The sequence below is a fragment of the Anser anser genome (assembly GCF_964211835.1).
Source record: "Anser anser genome assembly, chromosome: 21".
Taxonomy (NCBI): Eukaryota; Metazoa; Chordata; class Aves; order Anseriformes; family Anatidae; genus Anser; species Anser anser.
Window position 1 is genome coordinate 2,593,981 of NC_139742.1, and position 16,043 is coordinate 2,610,023.

A 16,043-nucleotide genomic window follows, 5' to 3' on the forward strand; every position below is an offset into this window, starting at 1 on the left:
TTTCAACTCCTTCTTGAATGTGCTATCGCATAGTCTTGTGTTATACGTAGACTTGTTGACGTGTTTTCTAGGCAACTATTATGTGGTATATTTCTGTGTACTTTTTACTTTCTAAGTAATTTGAATTGTTTGTGTTCCTGATCAGTTCTTGCCCTGCAACTTTGTTTTTCCACCTCAGGCAAAAGGCTGTGTTCTGTAAAACTGAACTTGCTGTTCTCAGCAATGTGCTTGGTTGATTAGGTGTGTTTTTCCAAGCCTGTGCAGTGGATGTCAACTCTTTGACCTAATTTCTGATAGATACTCCCCTCTTGTGCCATTCTGTGCAGCACCAGATAAATTTCATCTAAACTTTTCTTCTTTCTTTCTATTGTTTTCCCACTTGTTCCCAACTTTAAATTTCATTTTGAGTTCTCAGCCAGCCAGCCGGTTTCTACCTTTTTTCCTCCCTCACTCCTTCTGTTCTAATATCTAGTCCTGGACTGGCTCTGTCGTGTTCTTGAGCTCGTTTTCATGAGATTTCTCTTTTTAGAGTTGTCTCTTGTTTATTCCAGCTTAAGCTTTTTGCTTCCATTAACTGATCAGTGATCTCTAACGCAACTTGTCACCTTTTCTTCATTTGGGGGATGTTTCCTAGTCCATCTTTTTCTCATTTAAGCCGTCCTTTGCCTATTCAGTGCATTTGTCTGTCTCTGTGATCTTTCAGCATTAAATCATCAAAACTTTTCCAGAAACCAAAGTTTTATATCGTTTCCAGCTCCTGTTCCCATATTTTAAAATGTTGTTACAGAAAATCTTTCAAATGCATGACTTCTTCATCTGTATGTTCTCTTAGTTTTGCTTCAAACTCCGAGAAAGGAAAAGCTTATTGAAAAAATCAGAAGTTTTATTTTTCACTTATCATGCAGAATTCTTTGTGCATAGTCCTACAATCTTAGGCTTTCTCTTTTTTCTCAGAATCTCTCTCTCTGATTTGTTTTTTTTTTTTTTTGATCTTAGTGACCAGAAGAAACTTGACCAGAACCTCCATTATTCTCATTATTTTCCAACAATTCTCTTTTCCTTTCTTGTCACATATATTAGTTTTTTCTTTGAGGTGTCCCAGAACATTGTATGTGTTTTTTCTCATTAGTTAATGAGAAGGTGAAGCAGAAAGAATGTGGTCAACAGTTGCCATCAGGCGAAGAGCACAGAAATGGAAGTAGCCCAGGGTTTAGAATTGCAGGTTGGATGTTGGGCAACAGATTAAATCCTTTTAACTGAAATTTTGGGACAGGAGCCTTTATGTGGTGCTAATATGCCTAAATAACTCTCTGCAAATGTAGAGTTTAAGTATAGGGGTGACACAAGCTAATTATATAGTATATACCTTAAATGCTTTTCTATTTTGCTGAAGTGATGTACTAAGTGTGCAGTGCCTACGCTGCAACTGTTGGTGTCTCCTGACGAAAAATGTAATCAAGTTGTCACCAGGCTCTCTTGAGGGAATATGCTCAGGTTCTGCAGTACGAGGCAGTAGGACTCTCACATTTTCTGCTTAAGTAAATTTCACAGTTCAGAGTCTAATCATGTGTGCTTGCCAGAGAAGCAGAAATGCTTTGATTTTGATTTTGTATTGCCAGCCAAGCTGAGTATCAAATTGCATCCACATCCGCAAGAATATCTCTGTAGTTCTCAGTCTTTCACAGGCACCAGGTTAGCCCTTTCACAGCTGTTAGCTTGCTAGTGAGGAATCCTGAGGATCCCTTCAGAAACAGGTTTCTGTGGTAGGGAGCTTTGGCTTTTCATTTTTTGTCATGCCAGTCATGTGCCAAATGGATGAGAAATGAAAATTCCCCAGTGAAAGGAAGGAAACCTAGCTGATAATGTAGGAAAAAAAAATCTTTTCTTGTGCGTGAGGGTGGGCTTTTACCTTCCATGCTAATAGTCTTGAAGCTACATAGCAGTCAGTGAAATAATAGAGAGCTCCAGACTGAAATTAAAAGCAGCCTCTTACTAGTTTACATTTAGAGTGCATTAAGTATTAAGATACATATCTTGAGAGAGGAAAAGGTGTAAATGGCTTATTGATTTCAGCAGACAGCCTACGTGGGTGGAGACTTTGGGAGCTAAACAAGCAAGTAGAGTAAAAATAATGAGCTAAAGCATTCAGGAGATTTCGGGGGGCTTATTTCTCCTTTAGAGCAGCTTAGAAGGGGAATAGGACTGGGGGTTTTGTGTGTATGTTGAGGGATTAGGGTTTTTTGTTTCCCAGAGTTTATTTTGGGGTGTCGTTTCCAGCTCCTTTGTCCTTTGCCCTGAGTCACATTAGTGTGGTAAAGTTCCCATAAGATAACATGTTGCTTACAAGTGCAATAATAATAGTTCGTCAAAACCAAGGTAGTCTGAGACACCCTGTGTCGGAGATAGCAGGGGGTGTGGAAACCTCAGGGTGAGATAAAAGGGGCAGGAGAGGAAAGCTGCCCTGCGGTTTTGTAATCCTGTTTTGATGGCTGGACTTGAACTGGTGCTGAATGTCAGAGCTGATGCTCAGTTTAACTTGACTAGTAGCACGTATGAATGTGAATGTGGTGAGCTCAGCATGGACTCAGCATGTAGGGATGTACTCCTACAAATCTCTTCTGTTTCAAATTCAGGGATTTCAGTTGAAGAAATCACAAGCTTCATTACCGCAAAAAGAAGTTGAGGCATTGGGTGAGGAAGAATAGAATCGTCACGTGTGATGGACGTGAAAGCTCCCCACAGTACCCTGTGTGATGCACTTGACCCATTGCTGTCAGCTCAGGGTCTCTTGCTGCAGCTGTAGGACTGACTAACGGCAGAACCGACACTTTCAAAACTTCAGGGCAGTATTTCATCCAGGCTGTGAGGAGCTCCTGGAAAGTCTGCTTTTAATATCACATTCTGGGATGATGTATGACTTTCTCTGAATTCTGCCAAGTTACAGTGAGCCACAGCCTTATTGCCGGAGAGGACTGTCAGTGAAGACTGACAGTGCTCCTTCCACATGCTTTTCTCCCCACCTTTCTATTTTTTAGGCTAGGGAGGTTAGATGTGATGCTCGCGTGATTTGTGCTTAGCTGAGAATTCCTACACATGCAGGGGGTCTCATAAGCAGATTGCCTTATGGCAGTTCTTATCTTCATTGTAAAGGGAACATTGATGAAGGATAAGATGTGTATTTCAAATTCTTTTTTGTTTCTGCCCATGTGTGGCTTTAACATAGCTCTGTCATCTCCCTCAGTGGGTGCTTCACCTACTGGGTCTGCATGCACTTCTTGCTTCTTTCTGAATTGTGCTGCCTCTTGTGAAATGCCCGCCTTAAGGTGGTATACCATGGCCCAGCAAGAATTCGGTTGCTATCGATGCTTCACGGGAACAGAAGAGGTACTGTACCAGGTGTACCATCTAGGGAAATGTGCCATCAGCTCACTCCTGTGGAGTAGTACTTCAGTAAGAGCTGGAGTGCTTACTCACAAGATGCTGGGATGCAGTGATTCCTAGTCTAAAAAGAATGAGAAATAAGACATTCGCTGACAGTGATCGGGTGTCTGAGAGAGAGATTTCCCTCAGGCCTAGTGGTGCAGAGTTTGCAGTTATCACTGGCAGAATGTTCCTAAAGTTCTTTGGTTTGGGAAAAGTGCTAGATATCTGATTTCTTTAATACTAGAGACCTTTAAGCATCACTCAAAAGATATGGTATGAAGATCAGAAGCTTTGTTAGAAGACTTTTCTGTTCTTTGTGGTCTTTGCAACAGAGAAAAGGAATTATTTGAAATATTTGAACTTCTGAGCACTTTTTTTTTTTTAGGAGTATCAGGCGTTAGATACAATACGGTTCTGATCTGAAATAAAATCTGTGAGCATGTGTGAGAGCAAGAGGTGTAGAATGGCAGGGAGGGACAGTCTTCGGGGCAGTACAAATGTTTTTCTGAGTCATGGGAGACCTGGGTGAATGGTGATTTTGGAGAGTGGTTCATAAACAAGAGCTAGCATGGCTCTCATCCATCCCACTGCATGGGCTTGTTTACCAGTCTGTACCTGTTCCTGCCTTGGGGAACTACCTAAATAACGCTTCTTGTTTTCTAGGATAATGCGGGAGCAGCCGAGTGTTGTGCTTGGTGTGGCTCACACTGTTGTAAAGAGAATGTCCTCATTCGTGAGGCAAATTGACTTTGCCCTGGATTGGATGGAAGTTGAGGCCGGGCGCGCTGTTTACAGGTAAGATGTAGACAAAGTTCTGTGTTGTTGGTTCAATATTCAAGTTTTCAGTGTTAAGGAGCTGTGCTCCCTTGGTAACATATGGAATAAAAACTCTTTGGAATAAATTTATCAATTCCATCAGGTTTATGTTTGCCTATTTTGAGATTTTTTTTTCTTCTGCAGTACTCTTCAACACTGCTTTAGTGAGTTGTCTCCAGTGGTTATTAAAATCCTTTCATACTATTCTTTGTACTTTGTGTTGTCTTAGCAAGCTTTTAAAGTGACATAATAGATTAAGACGTAGACAGTTGTATGTTTGGTGGTAGTTTCTGCATTTTTAAGGGCACGAATATCTTTTGTTCATGAAGTATTTTGGCCTTTCTAAAACAAAGAATGGAACTGAAAAGTAATTTGGATAGGATTATTCAATAGTAGATTGAAAATAGGAATTACACTTTATGTTTAAGGGGTAGAAGTTATCCTTGGGAAAGCTTAATTGTATGGATTTTGTACTAGAATGTAATTGAGGCATTATATGGTTGCATTGGTGGAAGAATAAAAGTCTAATTTAGTGTGTGTACCGTGATTGTAATTTATATGACTATTTCTGCAGCACTAATGCTAATGGAAACTTTTGATTACTGTGTGTATCAAAACAAATGTAGTTGCCAACGTCTTGTTAAAAGCTTTTGGAAGTTTAGTTTTAACTCCACTACCAGAAGTATTGTACTTGGCCTGGCTGCTATGTTACGCTGGAAATCTGCTTACCAAATAGCATTCTTAATCATGCAAACATGATCTGGCAAAAACTTCCCAAGCAACTAGCATGAGTGCACTAAAATCAATCTAAACCCCGAGTCACTCAGGGCTTTTTTCCCCTCTTTGACCTGCAGAATCTCTCTGTGCAGCCACATCAGCCTTGCAGTGACAGCAAGCCCCTGCTGTAAGCAGTAACGAGCCTGTCATCTCCTCCAGAGATCACTTGTGTCCTGGGCATCTGTGTCCAGACCCAACGCTTACCAGCTGTTCAAAGCCTGTACATTTAAACATTAAAACATATTTCCTAGTCACCTTTTAACAGGTGTTTGTTCAGTTTCTTGTTTTCTTATGTTTAACTGTTAATAAAACATTTTCCTATGGCCTCTAAGGCTGTTAAAGAAAATCGATCAACTTATTAAAAGACTTCAGATGCATCTGCTGAGCGAAGAAATTCATGAATGCTTGTCACTGGCTGTTCTTTCTGTAGGCAGGGTGACAAGTCAGACTGCACGTACATTGTGTTGAATGGTCGGCTCCGCTCTGTCATACGGATGGATGATGGAAAAAAGCACCTGACTGGTGAATACGGCCGAGGAGACTTAATTGGAGTGGTAAGGATCAGTTTCAAAAATGAATGGTTCAGATGAGAATTTGGTATTGGTATTGGCCCTACATAAAACAAACATTCTCACTCTGGTCAGGTGTTAGTCTTAGTTAAGACTTTTGACACATTATAAAGACGGAAAATCACTTCTACCTGGAATCTCATATGATAATACATGAATGGGATTATTAGACTTGATTTAAAGACAAAAAAAATAAACAACCTCCCTCAGAGATGAGCCAAAAAGCCCATCACGCCACTTTTTTTTTAACGTGGGTTACATTTGTTTCTGTGTTGAGGTAAGTGCAACTGCTAAAATAGTTCAGGAAGAATTGAAGGAATGTGCACTGAATAGTCATATGAAATGCTGTATTGTAGAAAGACTGAGTCTGGGGCCCCTACTGGTGTCAAGTCTAACCTTCACGTTAGCAGAGCTAACTTCAGGTCTGCATCAGGCTGGTCAGAGACTGTGCAGTTATTTAAAAGGTATTAGTGCAACTTTTGACTTCAAAACTGTACTATTTATCCATGTTTAACTTCTCTCCGATGTTTGGTTTATTGTTTGTTTCTCAGATCTGGTTGAACAATTGAAACAGGGATCCTGCATCATAAGTGCGCATGACTTGCTTGATTTTTGTGTTAGAAGGCTTCTGAAATGCCGAGATTTGTTCAGGCCCTCTTCTGCTTTCTGAGTTGAAAAGTAAACATTTACTGGTATCTGTTTATAGCCAGAATCAGTGTACCTCTGAAGAAAGAAAACGTGTGAGTTGGTAGTAGTAATAGAGGAAGAAATTGTTGTTTATAGAGACCAAGAGGGAGAGAATGGACTGCAGAGCTCTTTTTCCTCTAGAGAACCGATTCAAGATTACGTTGATTGCAAAAGGTGGTATTTCTGATCCAGAATTCAAGTGTGCCTAGCGTAGAAGTTCCTGTCTTCTGCTTCCTTACTTCTTCCCCTTGATCGCTGTAACGTCTAATGGAGAACTCTGTCTTCTGTGGCTGCGGCAGGAGTACATCAGCATGTGAGACTGGGTAGTTCCTGATGGCAGGTGGGTTGCAGGCTGTACCTGCATTGTAAAATATTTGCAGCATAGGTCTCTGGTACTTGGAGACCAGCAGCTGACCTAATATCCCAGCTATTTTGTTTGGGAGAAGTAAGAAATTTTCATCTAACAAGGGCAAAGTCTTTGGGCCTTTTTAATATGTGCCCACAGCTGACTGTGACTTGCCTGGTAACTTTAAGTTGTACACAGTGCTGATGTGACTGCAACAGTTACAAGAGACGAGTCTGGTGATGCTCCCTGCAGAACACAGAGGTGTTCTGGACTAGTGACTGTACGACGTCTGTTTTAGCTGCACGTGGACAGCAGTTCAGGATGTCTTCCCAAGGTCAGTGCTACTTCTGGTTTGGGACTGCGTTTGGAGAAACCAGTCTATTTTTGCTGCTAGGCATGCCTGCAAATTTTTTTTTTCTTTTGGGGGCATCTCTTTAGGATACCTCATTAGAGGTAAAAATGATATAGTTTGACAGGAATAAAGGATGTGTGACTTTTGTGACTAACTGTGCTGGTGTGAGGTCTCTTAGTGTGTGAATAAGGCGCTGGCGGTTTTGACACGTACAGGTATTTTCGTGCTCTTGTTCACCAGTTGCAATCAGCAGCCACACTGTCAAGCTTCTGGAGTTTTGCAGAGCTCCCAGGTTAAGATAACCGAGGTGTTCTACTTTCTGAAAGCAGTTTTGGGTGACAGTGGAGCATGTGGTTGAAATTCTCCCTATCTGTATAAGCAGTGGTGCCTTCTTTGGCAGAACATTTCATGCTGGCTCAACTGTTTATCTGGTGAGGAGAGAGGTTGATGCGGTGGATGGACTGGTATGTGCTTGCTGTAACAGTGCCCTGCTCGTGGGTGAGTTCCTGGGCATGGATACAGAAATACCCGTTTAGTTTGTATCTGAACTAAAGTCACTTTTCTGGATCCATGCTATGACATGAATCATCTGAAGACTTTTGTGACTCTGTGGACGTCATCTACTCCTTCCTACCCACGGCTCCCAGGCCCACTGACTCATGCTGCCATTTGTTGAACGAATCTCGATGCTCTGTCTGTCTTTTGAAAAACATGGGGGAGGATTTGTAAAGATTGCCAAGATTAATGTAGTCGTTCTTTGCAGAGGGCATTAGTAAAATGACATTTTTCCTTTTAAAAAGATTTGTTTATCCCGTTCTGCAAGATCTGTTGTAAACCTTTAAAAGCCTGCTATATGTTTATTTTTTTCTTTGTTCTTCCAGAAGATGAAGGGACTTGGAGGGTTCTAGGTGCTTGCAGGAATTAAATTACTGGCTGGTATTAGTAATTGGTAGTGTGGTCAACCTGTGGTGTATTCTTCCCTGAAGTTTCTTCAATACCACTGTGTCATTCTGAACTGTGGACACTAACATGATACAAAAGTCTTGTAATTGATGTATTTTTGTTTATTCCCTTTATCTTAGAACTTTAAAAATGCTGTGTGTCATATGCGTAAGAGATGAGTATCTGTCATTTCTGCTTTCAGAGGAGAAGTCCTGAAAAATGAAGGATTTCAGACAAGATGTTAATTTTTCAAGCGTGTGCAGGCGCTCCCGAGGCTTAACTTGTGGCTCGAACTGTTTTGTTCCGTATACTGACTCAGTGGCATCTGTTCCCGAGGTCTGTCAGTTCAGGGGGAGAAGAACAGATAAGATATTGCAAAGTTTGCTTTCTTCGTGTTGTTACTTGGAGTTGACCAGAGTAGTTATGTGTGGGAAACGTTCGCTGTTCCTCGAGCGCCTTGTAAGAGGGACGATGCCAGCTGCTTGCTGCTGATGATCCGTTCGATGGGCAGTTCCAGCTGTATCAGGTGATGTCAAAACTCGTTGGAAGGCCTTCCATGTAATTGTCAGAGGACAATGATGGATCTATGCAGTAATTCCCTCATGTATGAAATACAGTTGATGACAGTGCTGTTGTCTAGAGACTCTGGTTTGACCCATTTAGGGGAGAATCTTTTAATTTGTTGGTGCCATTTCCCACAGATTCACATGTGGAAAAACGTTGAAGCTTTATCACTCTGTTACGTAATTGTGACTTCATTAAATTGCTGTTTGAGCTAAAGGGTAAAATGAAAGGCACCTCCTCTAGCTTTTTTTTTTCCATCATGTCCAGGTGTTCTCCAGAAGAAATTAAGGGGGAAAAAAAAAAGTAGAACTCTTGCAGAATAATCTCCTGCCAAAGAAAAGTTATTTGTATACTGCCTTCTCCCCTCAGATACCTGGATGGAGACAGAACCTTCAATGTAATTAGCTTTTTATGAGTTAACACTGTGGCTTCAGTGGAAAGGCTGCGGTGTTTCTAAGACAGAACACCAGACAGTTCTTAGGGAAGTTGATGACAGCTGTTGAGCTTATAATATTTTTAAAAGCTGGTCTGTTGCGTACGTCATAGCTAGACTTATCCGTGGCCACCTGCCTCAGAAAACTGCTGTCTTCAGTATCTTACTAGAAAACCAGCTGGCTTTCAAAAGATGTCCTGCTGGGGAAGTAGCAGCGATGTTTTGGTTACTTCAAGATTCTTTCTGCCTCTCTCTTACAACCAGGGCGCCCTTCCTTAGTAGTAGGATGGTACCCATTCATTCGTGGGTAGCAAAACCAGTGCAAGAGGATATTTGTGCCCTACCATTTTCAGTGCAAGGCAGCACAAGTAATAAATTGCAGAGTGCTCATCTGCTCATCAGCAGCATACCAGTTCTGCTCTGCAGGAAATCACACTTGGTTTCAGAAATAATGGCTATTTTAAGTTTTTTTTTTTAGATGTTAAGCTCTTTGTCTCATTAATGTTAATATAGTTAAACGTGCATGGCTTTTTTCTGTAAAAAGTTGAAAACCAAGAATAATCTGTAAATGGCTTATGATTTCCTCAGGGGTTTGGAGCATTGTCCGTTTGAAATGTAACACTGCTAGAAATCTTTAATTGCATACTAATCCTCAAAGGAAACACCGGTATCAGGATTACACTTGTCGGGCTTTTGTTCTTTATCAGTATTAATGTTATCATACACTGCCTGCTTTTGACAGTGGCAAAGCTAGCTGAATATCCTTGTGCCCTCAACAGCAGCACTAACACTGGGCAAGTTCTGCTCTGTTTAGGCCATTTTGTTTTGTAATTTTGAAGAGCGTGGATTCTTTTTTATTTTGCCCATTAGTTGCATGTAACTTTTTTCAAGCCATGAGTTCATTTCTAAAGCTTTAAGTTAGTAGATAGTCTTAGGTAATCTTAGGTGAATTCAGGTTAGTGCACCTCAGGTGCTCTGCACAGGCTGTATCTATGGAAATTGGAGGCAGATGAGGTCCAAGAAGTCACCTTAGTATTGAGCTGGAACATGTGGTTCTGGAAGGAGGTGTTCTCCTTCCATCTCTTCTGCCGCCTGTCTTGGTAATATGTTACTAAAAATTATTACTTGCCTAGCATCTTAGGTGTGAAATTGTAAAGAAAAAAAATAATGGTATTTACCAGCAGAGAAGTGAGATACGGGAAGACTTGAGAAATGAGTTCATATTTGCACAGCTGAATTAGTGTCAGACTGAAATTAGAAGCTCAGTGTCCTGATTTCCAAACCTGTTTTGGGGGCGTTCTTGCTGGAATGAAGTCACTGCTTTGATTTTTCTGAACCTTGGCTTCCTAGGGGCTTCCTTACTTAGTGTGAGCTGTTGAGTAGTGTATGTGGTTCAGATTCTCTTATCTACCACAATTTGTTCTCTTATCTACAACAATTTATCTTATATCTTGATTTGTCTCAAGTTCTAACAGCTGATGAAGGTAGGAGACTGTTCATAACTGAAATAACATATAACTGGTGTTAATTTATCTGACATTAATACTATGTGGGTAGGTAATCTGGTTTAGTAGGTGCCACAGATAAAACTGCAGAGAGCTTTATCTCCTTAGCCAAATGCTCTTTAGAGAATATAAGGATCTTTGACAGACAGTGATAGATGTGGCGACCTGCTGGATTTCAAGCAGGTGACTTCATTCATCAGACTGTCACTCAATAAGCTAATTTGTGTCCCTTCTGCTTCCAGCTAAGCTTCCTTTTGATAACATCATTGCTATTGTCCATGTATCAGTTAACTTCTGCTACAGCTTCTGATCCCCACTTCAGGACCATCCCACATTTCACTTTTCTTCTGCTCTTTTCTCCTTCCCATTTTGAGAAATGTTGCATCAAACTAGACTGGCTTGGGAATGGTGAGAGTTAATACCTTGTCCCCTTTAACCTTTGCAAAATGTACGAGTAAGTTATTAGCAAAAATTGTTTTTTTCTTGATTATAAACTTTCTTTTTGGCAAGCAACATTAAGTAGGAGAGAATTGTGATCTCTTTTATCATGAAAATGCTTGGAGGCCTGTGAATAGTGGGACGCAGAGTCCAGCAGAGGTGAAAAAAAGTATTCGTGGAGGAAGAGTCAGCAGTGAAGAATGGGGAAGGATGTTGCTAAAGTTCCAGCCGGGGTTGGTATGCCTGTGATGTCAAGCTGAGTCAAAGGCAATCAGATCTCTCCCTTGTAGGAAAGCATTTGAGCAGGTCACCATGTTCTGTTATCTCTTCTTCCATCGTTGAAATTCAAGCACCATTTCATCATAACAGGAGTGTGCCCGTCAGTGGTATTGCTCTTCAAACAGCTTCAATAAATTTCATGGATTTTTCTTTTTTGGTGGGTGCTCCAGGTAGCATTTGGTATACTTGTGAGGTTTTCTGCTTGTTTGTTTTTCTTTTGTTTCCACTGTCATGTTATATTAGGGGAGTGAAATGTGCATGCAACTTCCCATCTTTTCTACAGTCACATGTAAATAGGAGTGAAATTTAAATACACTAGGGAAGTCTGTTAGCAATTTCCTCTCCCTTTTCTGTCCCTTCATTACATTCACTGCTGCTACAGGACTGTCATTGCACTGGTACAAAATGCAGGCTCAGTCCTCTCAGGAGAACCTGACTTCCACTGCCTTAATTACAAAAGGTAGGAAGCTCAGTCTTAATTTTTGCATATATTCCATGTACGTGTGTCTGTAAGTGTGTATATGTCTTGTATATCTATGTGTATATATGTGCATGTGTATATAAATCTTATTTATATGCATATAAATAGGAGAGAGGGGTTTGGATTCTTTTTTCTGCACAGCAAAAGTGCTGGATGTCCTCAGTCATGGGGTTAACTTGGCACACAAAGGATTGCAGAAGGTGGTTGTTAGAACAACTTTCAAGAGTACATGGTGTACTGCATTCATCCGCTGGCACTGCTCCCACAAATAGCATCGATTTGCAGCTTGTCTGGTTGCTTTTCCCACTCATTCATTGCTTCCAGCAGTGTCTCCTCCTTTGTCCTTTTCAGATACAAGTGAGTTAACGTTTTAGATCCTTCCTAACTGATGGCTAGAGGAAACATGTTTGAGATGAACACCATGTGTTTGCTGCTTCACGTGCAAATCAGCTCAGGAAGGGCCTTGAGAGCAGCTTGTTTAAACCAGAAAAAAAAACTAAGATCCACGTAGCGTTTGGTTGCCCTTCATGTAACATTTATTATGTTGCATCACTGTCTTCGGTCGCAGCAGCCTCGTCTCCTGTCCTAGCCCGGCGAAAGTACCACTGTGACAATCCACGTGTGCGTGGCTTTTGTCTGCCTGCACTGCTCCGCTGCGTTGGGCTGGCTTTGGAGATGGGAGCGTGCTGCTGGTACCTGTGCATCTGGTTTGGTTTTTCCCCGTTCCTTGAGCATCCGAAACTATCAGCAGGTGTCAGTGTTGATATTTCTTCTTAGGCCTCCGCCAGTGCATCTACACTTCCTTGGGTAGTCTGTTAGTCCCTGTACCTTGTCTCCTGGTGTCTTGCGGCAGCCCTCCCCTTTCTTCAGGTGCTGCTGTTCCTTTTGCCAGGCGCGGTCAGGGCACGGGGTGGGCGCTGTGTGAGCAGTGAGAGGTGCAGGTTTGGCACATGGGAGCTGTCTGCCTTTCCAGCCGGGAGTCCCTGGGGGCTGTGCCGGGAAGCATCTGGCTGCAGTGCTGCACCACTGCCCACAACAGCCCGTTTCCTCCGCTGGTGATGAGGTTACGTGCATCGTGAAGAGAAGAAAACGCCTCATAACTATTTTGGCTGTTACCAGAGTTCTTGCCCTTGTTTTGTTAGGTGCAGTGCTGCTTTCTTCAAAACACGGGTGGATTTGTCCTGTCCCTTCTCCCCAGCTTCTGTTCTGTAAGAGTGTGCTTGTTTGTGGGCTGCTAACCCTTGCCAAAGTGTCTTGAGCGGGCATGAAAACTGTAAAGCTTACAAATACCAGGCTCACGGGCAGGCAGTGATTGGGGAGTTCACGAATGGGGGTTTGGACAATGAAGATTTTAAGTTGCTTAACTTAATCTTTGGGCTCCTAACCTTGCCAGGGTGTTGTTAGACCTGAGCCTCACGTTTCTGCGGCTGCTGCTGGCTCCTGCTGTGTTGGGCCCGGAGGGTGGCAGTGCAGGGGTGGTGCTCCTCCTGTGCTGGGATGACTGCTGCTTTTTATGAGCTCATAGCAAGGAAAAGATTGCTATGAGAGGAAGAAGTATGATATGTAAGAGAATAAAATATTCTTGGGGTAGGATAGTAGCAATGAAGGAGGAGAAACTGCAACCAGTGTATTATAAACACGGAGGGGAGGGAATGCACAGAAGAGCCACAAGTGTGTAAATTTGCTGCAGGTGGAAGGTCTGGGAGAATGGGCTGGTGAATATAAACACTATCCTGTGGACTTGCGTCACTAATTCAGGCTGGACCCGTGTACTAGCATGCTGGACAGATTTAGAAACTCACGTGGAAAAATAATATAGGCAAGAAATTGTATTTTGAAACTATTTGCATTTTACTGTTTGATTATTGGAGAAGTTGCCCAATAACTTGTTAGAATGAGGCTGAATTTGTTTGGAGAAGTGATATCTTCTATTGGGCCAGCAGATGGATTAACATAAAACAGCCCCAGTGTTGGTGAAGTCCGTCTTGGCATCTCTGAGATGCTCAAGGCTAAGCGTGGGGAATAGCTGTGCGTCTTCCGTTGGCACTATTCACACACTTAGGCAAATATTCAAAGTGGTTTGTTGGATGTAGCACAAAAAGGAATTTGGAGTAATTAGACCAACCTGCAGAAGACGATGCTGCTTGCTGGTTTTTACTTTCCAGCTGTAATTTGGAGAGCTGTAAGAAGAGCTGTCAGGAGTGAGTGTTGAAAATAAAGTCAAAAGAGGTCATAAGAATATAAATTGCTTTCTCCCCTTGTTTTAAAGAATTTTTAACGCTTTTTCTTTGTAAGGAACTTGTAAACTTGGGTTGTGAATCATGGGCATTGTACGTGATGTTTTTGTCGCTTTTTAATACTGAATTAGGAGAAGATGAGAAAAACCTGTCAGAATTAACTGAACGAAATGGTAAAAAGAGCATAGGTCTATTTATAGGTTTTGTTTTCTTTCCTTTTTTTTTTTTAATGATAGAAACAACAGAACTGCATTAGTGAAGGGGGGACAACCACCTATGGTAAAACTTGTGATCAGTTACAAGAACCACAGAGTATATAACACTCAATTTACATCTGCTCCTTGATGCAAATTGTTAATAGCACTTGAAGCACTGCTTCAAGCAGCTCTTGAAGGAAATGGAAGTAAAGACAATGATGTACGGACAGATTTGTGAGGATGTGATGGAGGTAGAAGAGAGAAGAGATGTTGATATTTGCTGTAAACGAGGAGGCAAAGGGTAGACCTTGGAGACAGGTGAGCAATGAACAGAACATTTAACGTTTTTGCATAACTGCTAAAATCAGGCAAACTGGTTTCAAAGAGACTGATTTCAAAGCAGAAATAGCACTACCGTGGGTTTGCTGAGTTTACAACATTAAATAATAAGCAGAGGAAAGAATAGCTGGTCCTGATAGCGCAGAAGAGATGGCAGGCTGCAGCCTTCAGTGAACTCCAGAAAAACTAGAGGATTGTTTGAGGGAGAGAGGAAGTACGTGGGTGAATTAAAAATTAAAAGGCAAAGTAAACCCAACACCAGTGAAGGGAAGAACTTGTTCAGAGACTTGTCACTCAGGAGGAAGAATGCATGTTAGGAGAGAAGAACCAGAGGACTGACAGATGTACTATTTGTTTCAAGCAAAATATATCGTGTTGACTTGAATTTGAAAAGAGGTGGGAAAGAGATTTCTGATTCTTTCTTACAGTGGAACAAATGTAGCTGTGTTCACGTTGGAAAGGGGAAATGATGATTTTGGTAGTTTAGGAAGAAGCTGAAAGGGAGCCTTGGGTGGTAGATATACCTACTCACAAGTATAAAAATTACAATATTTCCTCCTCCTCTTTAGGGTCAGACTGAAAAAGATTTGGAAAATAATTAATACTGCTATTTATTTATTTGAAATGTTCATCAGTGTTATGTTGGTGTTGGTTGATTCCTGCAGCTGTGTTGGGTGATCTTGGTATTAAACTTGTTTTTTCTAACTAAAGAAATACTCTTATGAGGTTGCTCTGCTGATCTCAGGTGATTTTATTCATATTAAAGTTTAAGCTAAATCTCTAATTCTTTTATTACTTACAAACCTGAAAAAATAAGTAAGCTTGTTTAAAATGTTCATTGAACAGATGAGCCAGAAGAGTTTGAATGTGCTCTGAGGTTGAAAGGATTTTAAGTAAGTACATGTTGCTCGGAGCTTGTTTTTCTAAAGAAAAAAAACCCACAAAACTACACCTCTTGAATAAATAACATCTCAAACAATTTCTTAATAAAGAAGAAAAGTATTATTGACTAGGGACAGCCTATGACTGTATGGTTAGAACGTGTCTGTCTCCAAAAAAGGGGGAATAGCCAAATGCTGATTTGATGAGGCATGTGCAGAGATTCCCATGTGCAGAGAACTTTGAACTGGTGCAACAAAGGCTTTTTAACCACAGGATGTGAAGAGAGGAGACAGAGAATGTAGTGAAGGTTCAGAATAATCCTACAGATGGTCTGAATGTTGAATGAGAGCTCTTTATCTTCCGGTGAAGAAGAGTTATTATATAAATAGTCTGGGAAAACTAATAAAAATAGATGCTGGTAATGCAGATGATGATATCCAAGGGGAAAGCAAAATTTGAATTTCTTGCTGTAGTGCCTGGGACCCAGATGTTTCCATGCTGCAATACAGGCATGTATTTGCATGAGAATATTAAAGCTGATGGCAAGATTTATATTGTATGTGTGGGCAAGAGTAGTACAAGATCCATTTTCTGTAGTCAGGTGGGAATTGCATTCAACAAATCTGCTGCATTTGCAGGGGTGCATAGCACTGGTGTTGCAAATACCACTTGCTCTGGAGATTTAAATGGCTCCTTGAAAAGGAGGCTTGAAAAATGTCTCCATCTCCCTTTTGTTCTGCCTGTGGACAAGTTACAATTGAAACAGACAAAGTCAC

The 16,043-nt window shown here is 41.3% G+C and overlaps 1 protein-coding gene across 1 annotated transcript in view; it reads left to right on the plus strand.

Moving 5' to 3' along the window:
• The window catches only part of PNPLA7 (patatin like domain 7, lysophospholipase), a 130,114-nt gene that overhangs the window by 35,055 nt on the left and 79,016 nt on the right, over nucleotides 1-16,043 (plus strand). The window contains exons 17-18 of the mRNA XM_083807288.1: nucleotides 4,087-4,218; nucleotides 5,447-5,570. Of these exons, the coding sequence (XP_083663414.1) occupies nucleotides 4,087-4,218; nucleotides 5,447-5,570 (256 nt within the window). The remainder of the gene's footprint in view (nucleotides 1-4,086; nucleotides 4,219-5,446; nucleotides 5,571-16,043) is intronic.